The 12,554-nt window shown below is 35.1% G+C and overlaps 1 protein-coding gene across 1 annotated transcript in view; it reads right to left on the reverse strand.

Annotated features, from left to right (window-relative positions):
* Positions 1 to 12,554, reverse strand: part of HCN1 (hyperpolarization activated cyclic nucleotide gated potassium channel 1) — a 471,748-nt gene that overhangs the window by 102,564 nt on the left and 356,630 nt on the right. Inside the window, exon 6 of the mRNA XM_037799144.1 lies at positions 1,065 to 1,305. Within this exon, the coding sequence (XP_037655072.1) occupies positions 1,065 to 1,305 (241 nt within the window). The remainder of the gene's footprint in view (positions 1 to 1,064; positions 1,306 to 12,554) is intronic.

A 12,554-nucleotide genomic window follows, 5' to 3' on the forward strand; every position in this document is an offset into this window, starting at 1 on the left:
TAGTTTTTGTACATATGCACAGATATAAATATATATCTTATTATAGTAATAAAGTTGGAAACAATCCAACTTTTCAGAATTTTTTAGCAAGGCAAATTTTTATCTAGCTAGCAATTTGCCTTGCTAAACATTCCTTATAGCTAGAGGTGATTCTGTGGTTAAATTTAAGCCAATGAGATGGGTGTAGCAGCGATGCTGGCAATTTCTGGGGCACATATCTAAAGAGAAGCTGCTTGCTCTTCACTTGCTGTCTGTTAGGGAGTGAATCATGTACTTCACAAAAGACATCTTTGAGTCCTGTCCTGTGGGTCTGAACCCATTTGTAAAAGGACCTTGAAGATGGTGTTATTGGTTAACATATGGTCATACATCAGGCCTTAATAATCCCATATGGCTTAAGTGATTACAAGCGGAAGAAATTGGAATTAGAAATAGAGACCAGTGGTTGGAGAAGCCAGAGAGCGAGATTGCTGTGTGACAGGAGATTGCCATCACCAGAACACTATAGTCTCCAGGAGAAAGCATGCTGGCAATACCTTGATTTGAGCTTCTAGCCTCCAAAATTGTGAGACAATAAATTTCTTTAAGCCAAGTGGTGTGTGATATTATCATAGAGGCCTGGCAGAGTGAGACACTCTGTTTCTCCCCTTTTGTGGGCCATATCAAAATATGGTAGGGAGGATGGAGCTCTTCTCAAGTGGATGGCAGAAAAAATAAAAAGAATATGGGTCCTGGAACCATAGTGGACAGCACCATCTAACTCTCCTAGGGCTTTTTCATGAGACAAAAACATACTTTCCATCTTGTTTAAGTCACTGTCATTTACTTCCAGTTAAAGAGGATGAAACAATAATACCTTACCTAATAACACTAGTAAATTTATAAACACTGAATGTGTGACACTGGAATGTGAAACATACCACTATAGACACTTTTATGAGACTCCAAATATAAGGCCATTAAATACCAGATATAACTTGTTTTCAGATATACCTTGAATTTTGATAGGCACATATCTTGAGCAACTTAGACTTTATCACATTTACATTTTCATTTTTACTAACCTCCAAAGTAAGAGCCATCTGTCAGCTTCATTTCTTTACTGGATTTTGTGATGACACCAGCAACACCATGTTGAATGAAATACATTTTTTTACCCACAGCTCCTTCTCGTATAATATAATCTCCAGGTTGAAACACTTCAAATCTCAACTTGCTGAGCATGGCAGTCACAAAATTAGGATCCGCATTAGCAAAAAGAGGCATTGTAGCCACCAGCTTACGGCAGTTGAAGTTGACTATCTCCTAAAGATGGTAAGAATAAGCAAACATTAAGAGAGAGATTAATTATTTCAGAAAGGAAAACATACTGAAATATATACATTTCCTTTCAAATTCATAACCATAGACACATAAATTCTGATAATCCACATCTTATCAATGCCAAGGATTGGTCTTTATTTTGTTTTGAAATTTTGTATTCTTAGCATCTAGTGTAGTATAGGCATATATTAAAAATTCAGTAAGTTTTTATAAAGTATATAAAAGTCTCAACAACTTTTAAACTTTTCATTCCTTTATTATTCCATATTTGAAATTAAAACTCTAAAATTTGGAAGAATTTCAGTTTTCCTTTTATCTTTTTTTTATGAAAAAAGAAAGACATCACTTCCTATTAGCTATAATGTTACTGCTTGGGAGTTCCATCGTGTTGAACACTCTAACTTGCATTCTCTGACAGGAATTCTGAAATAAGAGCCCAGCTGCCAAACAAAAGCATTTTCGTGTTCTTTGCTAATATCAATCACATACAAGCAGGAAATATGGAGAGAGTGGAAAAAAGTTACACAAATGAGTAACTCTAACTCTTATCTATATTTACCAGTGAATTCTATTTCTGGGCTAGATCAGAAAATCACTCTTCCTAAAGACTTCCCATTGAAAGTCTTGGACTTGAGAGAGGCTGTATTTCCCTCTTCCTGACTTTTGTTTTGTTTTATTTCTGGGGCCAGGCCATTATTAAGTTAGTTCTAGAAGATCTGCATGTTTGATTTCATTCTGTGGATTCTGATACAGATTAGACATACTGGTATCTCTCTACACTAAAATAGGGATATGGGACCAAACGTTTTTGATCTTGCAAGTCAGATTTGTGACACAGAATAAACAATCGGAATGTAAATTTTACTGCAATGCCATTCCTTAGAAACTTTTTTTCTCCTGTGAGGGGCAAAAGCAAAGGATTGGGTCTGAATCTGTGATCTGGCTGAAAGATGAGAAGAGAGCAAAAGATGAAGGTAATTACAGACTGAGATCTGAATTCCCTGTCTAAGGAAAATGCGGTATATAAACTACTGGATTCCAAGCATAGGAAAGAAGGTGGACTCAAACTTTGCCTCACAAAATGACCTGGTATTGGCTCAGAATGGATCAACAGATTCCAGCTGATATACAGGGCACATAATTTTTGTTCTAGCATGGAAAAGAAGGCATTTCATTCTCAACAATATCTTGTGAGTTCAGCAGAGAGGTGTCTTTAACAGTGGAGCTTCATGCAGGATGGGAAAATATTTTAAGATCAGCAGCAATAACCTGAAGGTTAACATAGTAGCAAAATCAAGAGAAAGATATTATTTGTGGTACAAACACAACACAACCCAAGCCCAAGTAATGCACAGATTTTATGGTAGACTCCACATAGGGCTGTGTCTAGGGCAGTTTGTGTTCAATTTTAGCTGATTTCCTTTGGCAGTCTTGGTGGTAAAGAGCAGGGGTGGGAGACTAGAATGATGTCTAGCCTGTAGTAAGTGTTCAATATGTATGTATACATGTATGGATAGAAAGAAGGAAGGGTGGAAGGAAAGAAGGAAGAAAGGAAGTGGAAAAAGAAGGAAAGAAAGAGGGTAAGAAGAAAGGACAGAGAGAAGGAGGTGGCATTTCTAATGTGTTATAAAGCTTTCTCAATGGAAAAACAAAACTAATTTTATTCCTGTCGGGAGGTAGTTACTTACAACAATTAGAATGTTTTCTCAAGCAAGTGGCTGCTATGTAAAAATGTACTTACTATTGTTCAAAATACTTCTATACAGAAACCATATAAAGACAAAAGGTGAAGTGGGAGTTAAAACAAGAAGATGTCAAAATGACAGGGCTGATTGTTTGAGATTTAATTGTTTCACATGTAAAATGGCATAGAAGGATACTGTGTAGGAAACTGAAATTAAGATTGCAGAGGAAATAAGAGTTTTCAAACAAAAGTAATAAAATAAAGAGAATCTTTTCACCTACATTCTTGGAACTATGCAAAACTTTTAACTTCACTGTTCTGTTGTCTTTCATTTTGGAAAATAATTGGAATAATGTTTTATACACAATATTTTATATAAATATTTATAAATGGGTCTTTATTTATATGAATAACTCTTTGATGCACCGCATATACTGGGATAATTTCAGATTACTGCCATTGCTTGAAGGAATCCATTCATCTTCTCTCTCTGGGAAACTTTTACTTCCATGGGAATATTGCCTCATTGCAGTATTAGCAGAATTCTAACAAATAAGTGACAGGGTAAAATAAAGTGTGAGAAACTTCTTTGCATCTAAAATCACTTCTCCCATGGAATTTTCCTGTTTTGAGGATGTATAGTTTAGTGGAAATGATGGTGTGTGTTTAGAAGTGAGACAAAACTTGTAAAAGCTCCTAAATAACACTTAGTTATTAATCTCTCTCCAGAAGTGAAGCAAAACTTTTAAAACTCCTCCACCAATCACATTTCCTTATAGCACATTTCCTCAAAGAAAACACATAGTTATTAATCACTCTAATCTCCATCTGGATTCTTTGTGGCAGTTGTTATAATTAGCCCTTTTAGCAAAATGATTGGTCTGAATTTGGAGTATTGTCTATGTGTACTGAATTGAGGAGAACTCAGTTGTCCAAGGAAATCATACACATGGCCATGACCTTAATAATAAGGCACTCCTTTTTTTTTTAAAATGTAATTACTTCTGTCTTGGAGCAGCTTGTAGTGCCAGAAAGTAGGGAAGTGTTGAGCAAACACACACCATCACCAACAACACAAACACAATGATGGGGCATATCAAAGGGATGCAGGGGCCAACAGAAAGGGCTTCCAATGGCCGAAACTGGAACAATTTGAGCAAAAAAATACATTATGTAATATTGGATTATAACCCAAAGTATAAAATAAATAACCATCACTCCATACTGATATCCATAAATGACTGGATACATTTAAAAATGGGGGATAATAGGGGAATCTCTGGTGCAGAAAAATTCCAAGTAATTTATACAGATAATCTTCCCTCAGGAAGTGAAATATAAGTCCCCACCCCTCATGTGTTGGCTAAGCATAGTGACTTCCTTACAAAAAGTACAGTATAGAAAAGAGGGGGGAGTTATTTTTAGGGAATCTAACAAACACAACCCCCAGCTAGGTGATTAAGGTTAAAAGCAACAGTGATAAGTAATACTGATTGCATGTACTTTTGATATAATGGGATAAGAATGACACTTTACCTCTAGCTGTTCATTCCCAAAACCCACAACCCCAGTATAATTATAAGAACAACAGCCAACCCAAACTGAAGGACAAGCAACAAAAATACTTGACCAGTGCTCCTCAAAACTGTCAACTTCATCAAAAACGAAGGAAGCCTGAGAAACAGTCATGGCCTAAATGAGCCTGACTGGAGATAATATGACTAAATATAATATGGTATTCCAGATGGGTTCCTGAACAACAACAAAAAAATATTAAGTAAAAACTAAGAAAATATGAATAAAGTATGAATTTAGTTAATAATAATGTATCAATATTGGCTCATTAGATGTGATAAATTTACCATACTAAAGTAAGATGTGAATAATAGAGAAAACTAGGTTGAGGTATATCAGAGCTCTGTACTATCTTTGCAACTTTTCTGTAAACCTAAAACTATTCTAAAATTAAGCATTTATTTAAAATGTAATTACTGTTCTTGAAACTTATCAAAAGAAATTTGCTATTTTGTCATAGTACCTAAAGTACATTACTTCAAATCAACTCATATAAAAGAAGCAAGGCAAAAAGATCTTCAAATATGCATCTGAAAAAAATATTATTGTGCAATGTGACTATAAATATCATGCACCAAGTTGGTTTCTGTTGCTTTGGAGAGCATAACTCTAGTCTGTCAATAAGAACACAAAAAAATATACATCTTGTGTTTTTCAATTTGAGGTATATGTTTCTATCAACTTTATTTTTACAAATATAAAAATCCATAATTATCTTCAATTTTGAAATGTGTTTTGTGCCATTGAGGGCATCAAAAATGAGGGAGAAACAAAAATGTTGTTCTAAAGAAACTTCTCCCTCAAAAGAATACTACACAAATTGTATAGCATGAATGTAATGCTTCTTTTAAGTTGCCAATCAGATAGGAGGTGGATTTTAAATGTTATTTTTAAAATACACTGATTTATTTTCTTGTTACATTTGAAAATCACTTTATATTAGAAAATTAATTTAAACATCTAAATAAAATGGGGATGGATAACTTTTGTTAAACTAAAATCATAAAAAATATTTAGTATAAAATAATTACCCAAGAAGAAATAACATGATTTGAAAGTATGTACGTTATTAAGTTCTCTAGAATGGACTTCAAGTTGCTGCCTTACTGATGATAATTATGATCAGTGTTATAATCCACAGAGAATATCATGCATGTAAAATGAACAGTTCAACATAAAAGTGTTGATTAAATAAATGCCAAGGATATGACTTTGGTAATATTCTTTGTATAGGATGTCCTATAGGAAAATGCATGAGGCCTGCAGTTCCATCGATCCCTTTGAGGAAGAGCTCTGACAGAGCAGTAACTGAGGACAAATGGCAAACTGGCTGCTTTGATGCCTGGAGGGCATATTCTCCATCAGAGTTCATCAACAGCTTTCTAGAATTTCTAGCTGGGAAGAAAATTCTCGAAAGTCAAATAAATAAGATCAGATGGCTTTGGGAAATGTTACCAACTATCCCCTCTGAAATTTCAAATTAGGAAGAATCTCTGTTATTAAGAAGATTCTAAGTTGGAACACAATATATAAATTTACTTGTATTAGTTGAAGAGTTGTCTTAAACCTTACATGAGATAGAAATGTTATTTAAGGCATTTTCAAGGACCTGCCATTCAGTCCAACCAAATAGTTGTTGGAAGTCTATTCAATCAAATGTGATTAAAAAAAAAAACAAACTTGATCAAAATATTCAAACACACTTGGATAAAAGTTTTCTTATCCAATATCCTTTGTAGGATGCTTTGTACTTGGAAAAGTAACCCTAAATCTAAGAGTAGTGCTAAGACTTCAAATCAACTTCTATGTGATAAAAACACCATAATACAACAAACAAAACTGTGGAGAAACAGAAGTTTCCCTGGTTTGATAGGTTGTACAGGAGGGCCGCCTCCTAAGCACTGGGGACCTGAAGGCGGGCACCAGGCTGGGAGAAGGCCAAAGCTTTGTGTGCCTGAAGGCAGGCACCAATTTAGATGAGGACATAGCCAGGCTCCTTCCGTGCTGCTGTCCCCCATCTAGCCACAAAGAGATAGTCCCTTGAGATCAAAGACATGCAATCAACCTTATGGCTTTAGAAAAAATGCACCCTCCCTGAAATACCTGAAAACAGTCGCGTAGGAGGCTACCTTATATGCTATAAAAACCTGTAGGAATGAGTAGAATAAAACTTTCTTTTGCATGAACACAGAGACGGAGTCGGCTCCCTTCTTTCACAATTGGTGATCCATATGAGGAGTTCCAGTTCTGACCACGACATTTGGAAGCTGAGTAGTAAGTACAGGCAAGTTGCCTTGCAGTGGTTCAGTAGTTTCAGCCATTCAACCATACGGGTCAGTCTCTCAGTGTTCCCCAGTGCCGGTATGTGTTAATTTTTTACAATAGCTGCTGCAGGCTAGTGAAGCTTCTGTTTCAGAAGATAATTTGTACTCTTTATTGCATGATGTTGTTCAACATAACCCTTGGTTTCCTGAGGAAGGCACATGTGGGAGTGCATTGGATGAAATTTAAAGTACCTCTTTGAGCGAGGACAGAAAGTTTCCTCTAAAATATTTACTATATGGGCTCTTGTTCACACTGCCCTGGCCCCTCTTCATATTGCCGAGACTGAGAGTTCTGAAACTGAGGTCCCTAAAAAAGAAACCACCGCTCTCTCCAATAAATGTCTTCCACCTCCTAAACTCTCAGCCCCCCATACTGCCAGCCAATAAAGGTGGCAGGAAAATGACTATAGCCTTGCTCCCTCACCTTCCTCTTTTATCGCCACCGCGGCCACCTTCCCTCCCTAGAGATGCCGCACCAATTTTGCAATGCTGTCTTTGCAAGGCAGCATTAGCCAGCAATCTTGTTTGCCCCATTATGCTTAACCAGTAGCCCAGAAAGTTTTCCTAGAGTACTGGGACTAGGAAGTCCAGGTGGAAGTGCTCATCACAGACAAACACCAAACACATCTGAATTAAGGTAGCTTTGCAATTCAAACTTTCCCTGTGCTGGGTAAGTTGTAATTTTTTGTTTATTGTCTTCACTTTGCTTTCTTTTGTTTCAATTAATCTATTGTGTAGTAAAGCTAATTAAGTTGATCCAAGGTTCATGCTTGCAAACTCAGTGGGTTTGAGCCCCACTAACTGTAACCCCAGATTTGTAGTTCTCCTTTTAAATTTTGTGCAGTTTGCACAGTTTGCATTTGTGTGAAAAGCCAGTGTCATAAAATATCTCTACTGAGGAATCTGATAATGAGAACTTTGACTCCCTCTCTCTATAAAGAATGTTTTGTTTTAAATATTTAGCAGCATTCTAACAAGTTTGATTTTGGTGGTAATAGCATGTTGTATAGAAGGTATAAAGAATGTTTTTCTAATTAAGGAAAAAAGGAAAGTAGCTTTATCCCAAATAACTGATTGTTTAGGAATGTAAGATAAAGCCTGGATGGATAGGAATGTGAGATGAAGCCTAGATGGATACAGAAAGTTATAGAAAGTTTGTAGAGTGAAAAATTTATTTCTGTAGTCAAAGTTGAAAGATAGGTACAAAAAGCTGTAAAAAGTTTGTGAAAACAATTATTTCTGTGGTCAAAGTTAAAAAATAGTAAAAACTAGTAATAACACTGCTTAACAATAAAACCTCACAACTTAAAGAAAAAAAAAAGTGGTTTTATAAAACCAAATAGCATTAAATATTTTAACCACCACCCAAAGCAGTAATTAATATTCAGTGTTGTGGGTATGTGCCTAATAATTCACAAAATATAAACATTCCTCATCATACTGCAAGCTCCTCACATTAAGGTCTCCTTCTGTTTTCATTAAGAAAAATTTTCCTTAAATTATTGAGGTGTTATTTCTTGATAAAAGGTTGTAGAAGTGTTTTTCTGAATAATCAGTGTAGGATGCAAAAAGTCTCTTTTATCAAAATAACTTCTTGCACTCAACATATGTTAAATTTATCATGTCCTTGGTTGTTTAAAAATATTGTCTTCTCACTTTTAAAAAAAGCTAAGTCTTTTCCTTAACTTTAACTAAATAAAAAATATATATATACTGTTTCAAACCTAATAACTTTTAACATTTTACTTTCTCAAGGTCAAACTTTAAAGAATATCTTTTTGTTCCCAACAGTTACAAAAAAAATCTGTTCTTTCACCTCAGAAAATAAATAAATAAACTACTAAAAATAATTAAATTCATGTAATATGTTATAAATTGCAAAAAAAAGTTTAGACAATGTTATAAAAATTAAAAACTTCTAACCTTTTGGTTACTAATGTGCATAACATCAAACAACAATGTAATACTACTAATTATCATTTCAGTTATTTTTAAAAGGTTATCTGCCACAAAACAGCCCAGTGGAACCCTGGAGCCCACCGTCCTGTTTCCCAGAGGACCAACGATGCTGCGCTATAACAACTGTACAAAGAAGACACCTCCCAAAGCTGACTCCAGTGCGAGTAGAATAGCCTAAAAAGATGCAGTGTCTGTTCCCAAAACCCCCATGATATCCCTATAAATGAACTTTGTGTCATTACACCAAATTGTAATCATAATAAAAAGGGGGGAGATGTGGAGACATGGAAGTTTCCCTGGCTTGATAGGTTATACAGGGAGGCCGCCTCCTAAGCGTTGGGAGCCTGAAGGCGGGCACCAGGCTGGGAGAAGGCCAAAGCTTTGCGTGCCTGAAGGCAGGCACCAATTTAGATAAGGACATAGCCGGGCTCCTTCCGGGCTCCTGTCTCCTGCTCCTGCTGTCTCCCGTCTAGCCCCAAAGAGATTGTCCCTTGAGATCAAAGACATGCAATCACACCTTATGGCTTTAGAAAAATGCACCCTCCCTGAAATACCTGAAAACAGTCATGTAGGAGACTACCTTGTATGCTATAAAAACCTGTAGGAATGAGTAGAATAAAACTTTCTTTTGCATGAACACAGAGATGGAGTCGGCTCCTTTCTTTCACACAAAAACAGTAAAGCATTCTGCCTTTGATTTTACTTTGAAATGATGGCAATTTATTTCAGAAGTCAAAGTCTCTGCTTTTAGTAGTCCTTCCAATTGTTTTGCTAAAATATGACAGATTATGCATGTTCATTGTTTGCTCTCAGTGTAGGGAAACTTTTTTTTAGTAATAACATAAATAAATAAATCTTAAACATATTTCATATATTTTTCCAAATATATGTACTCTATAACTACTTGGATTCAAATATAGATTTCTCAGAAGATACCCTCTGGCTCCTTCCCAGTCAACCCTAGAGGTTACAGCTATTAAGATTTCTACCACTATAGTGTACTTTTGCTCATTTTTTAAATTCACGTAAATGGAATGATGCACTGTGTAGTCTTGTGTATCTTGCTTCCTTTTGTTCATCTTTATGTCTTCTGACACCCATCCACTTTGTTGTATGTTGCCAGTCCATTCTTTTTTTTTATTGCTATGCTGGATTTCATTTTATGACTACACCACAATTTATTTATTCACTCTATTGTTGGTGACATTTGGGTTGTTTCCAGTTTTAGGCTAATGAAATAAAGCTGCTATGATCATTCTTGAAGTGTTTTATGCTCTGATTTTTCATGAGTATATATCTTATATTAGAATTGCTGGGCAGTAGGGTAGGTATATATTTAAATTTAGTAGACGTTGCCAAAAGTTTTCCAAAACAATTTTCCATTTTTTTCACTGACACCAGCAATATATATGTACACATAATATATACCCCACAACCTTGCAGAATTTGATTTTATCAGTCTTTTAAATTTTTTGTCCTTGATGGGTAAATAGAGGTATCTTGAGGTTTTTTGTGGTTGTTGTTTTTTCCCTTATTATGGTTTTAATTTGCATATCCTTGATGGGTAATATTGTTGCACACATTTACATGTTTATTAGCCAAATGGATATCCTGTTTTGTGAAGTGCCTGGTCTAGTCTTTTCACCATTTTTCTATTGTAGCAGTTTTTAATTGGTCTTTATATGAGTTCTCTGTCAGGATCTCAGTTGCAAATATCTTCTCCTGTTCTGTGGCTTCCCTTTTCACCCTTAATAGTATCTTTTATGAATGCTGTGTTGGTAATTTGTTTATTAGTTTGTTTGTTTATCTTTATGAGAATCATAAAGATCTTATCTGAAAGATAGGATAAGATATTCATATTGCTTCAAGGAGGATTTGTGTTAACTATAAATCTGTACTTTGCAATCACACATATACTGGATTTAAGCAATATCTTATTTGGTTATTACAAAGAAGAATGGGAATATTTTAAGGTTCCTTCTAGCACTGTAATTCTATGTTGATAAATTATTACTGTATAAAACTCGTTTTGTGAAACATTGAGTTCTGCTCTAGTCTACAACATTATTATTATCCTAAACAGTATATTTCTGAAAAGTTTTAAGCATGATATCTGTAAATACAATTACCATCATTACACAAATGAATCAGAATAATGCGAACAAAACAGAGCTGTGGTTGCATTGCTAAATTCTTACACCCAATAAACCCATAGTTTTAACTATGAAGAGCAATAAGTGTTTCCTTCTAAGAACTTGTATCAGAGCTGGAAACTTCTGTATTGACATTAGAAACTAAAAAATACATATAGTAAAATCCATGCTGTGACACTTCATCACCTAGTATATCCCATATATGAGTGCTGCTGATGAAACCCTATTATTACTTTTATTATTATTTTTCAATTCAGTATCCTAGCTAGTTATAACCAAAGCAGAATAATAGATTAATCTGTATTTTTTGTTTTGTTTTTGAAGGCAGAGAAGACTTTAAGAATGGATGTAATAAAAGTAAGTGCCGACATTTTTATTGAGTGCTTATTGTATTCTCTCAACAATCCTGTATGTTAGGTATTATTATTGCCCATTTTATAGATATTAAGGAACATGCCAAAAATCACACACTTTCAAGTGGCAGAACTATGTATGGTTCCTCAGGTGGTCTGACTCCAGAACTTAGCATTCTGATGGATTCTGAGAAGCCTTGCACACATCTAGAATTACCACAAAGCCTGAAGTTTTCATTGCCAGCTATTAATTTGTTCTTTTGAACTCTACATTTTGAAGGCCTGACATGCATATTTGTTGATTGTATAGTGGCAAATTGATGGCTTCACACTTCGCTGTTTTTATTACCTAAAGAGCAATTTTAAAAAAATCTGAATTTGAATGCCTTTATATTTGTCATTCATGCTTCAATTTGCCACAGTTATTACCTACTGTCTATATTTAATATTTTGCTACTTTGTACAATTAGGTTATCTGATTGGTTTCTTAAATTAATAGGATTTGGATCTTTGAACTGTAAAGCAAGGGATTTAAAGAAAAGAGAGACGATTACTGATGGTGGTGGTGGTTGTGTTTGTTAGGAAGGGTTATATAGTGGGAGTTGTGTCTTGTGTCCTAGGGGAGAGCAGGAACAAACTAAAAATACTCCTCATGACTAGTCAATGTCTCCTTTTTACTTCTCCCTTTTAAAGAAATGATTCTGGTCATTTCTTTCTTTGATGTGCATATCTAGTTCTCCCTACAATGCCCACAAAAAGAACTTTGCAATTTAGTGGAGCACTAGTTAAGGAAGGAATGTGGAGGGAAAGAGGAAGGAAGATTTTTTAGGCACCTGTTGTGAGTGAAGTACTTCATATATTATATTTTATTGATTCCTGGAGAAAAACAACCTAAGTTGAATTTGGTTTTATTTTCCCAAGATACAGAAGAAGGAACTGGAGCTTAGAGAGACAAAATGCTCTATAGAGTCAAGACGTCAATCTGGAGGTTACTTTTATGCATTATATAGATATCCCTTTTAAGTTTTTAGTGTATTAGAATAGCTAGAAGAAACTGCCTGAAACTGTTGGACAGTAATCCAGCAGCCTTGACTCCTGAAGATGATATGTAGTTTATAAGGTGTGACTGTGTAATCAAGAAAACCATGTGACTGACACTCCCTTTATCCAGTGTATGGACAGA

The sequence above is a fragment of the Choloepus didactylus genome, chromosome 11, assembly GCF_015220235.1.
Source record: "Choloepus didactylus isolate mChoDid1 chromosome 11, mChoDid1.pri, whole genome shotgun sequence".
NCBI lineage: Eukaryota > Metazoa > Chordata > Mammalia > Pilosa > Megalonychidae > Choloepus > Choloepus didactylus.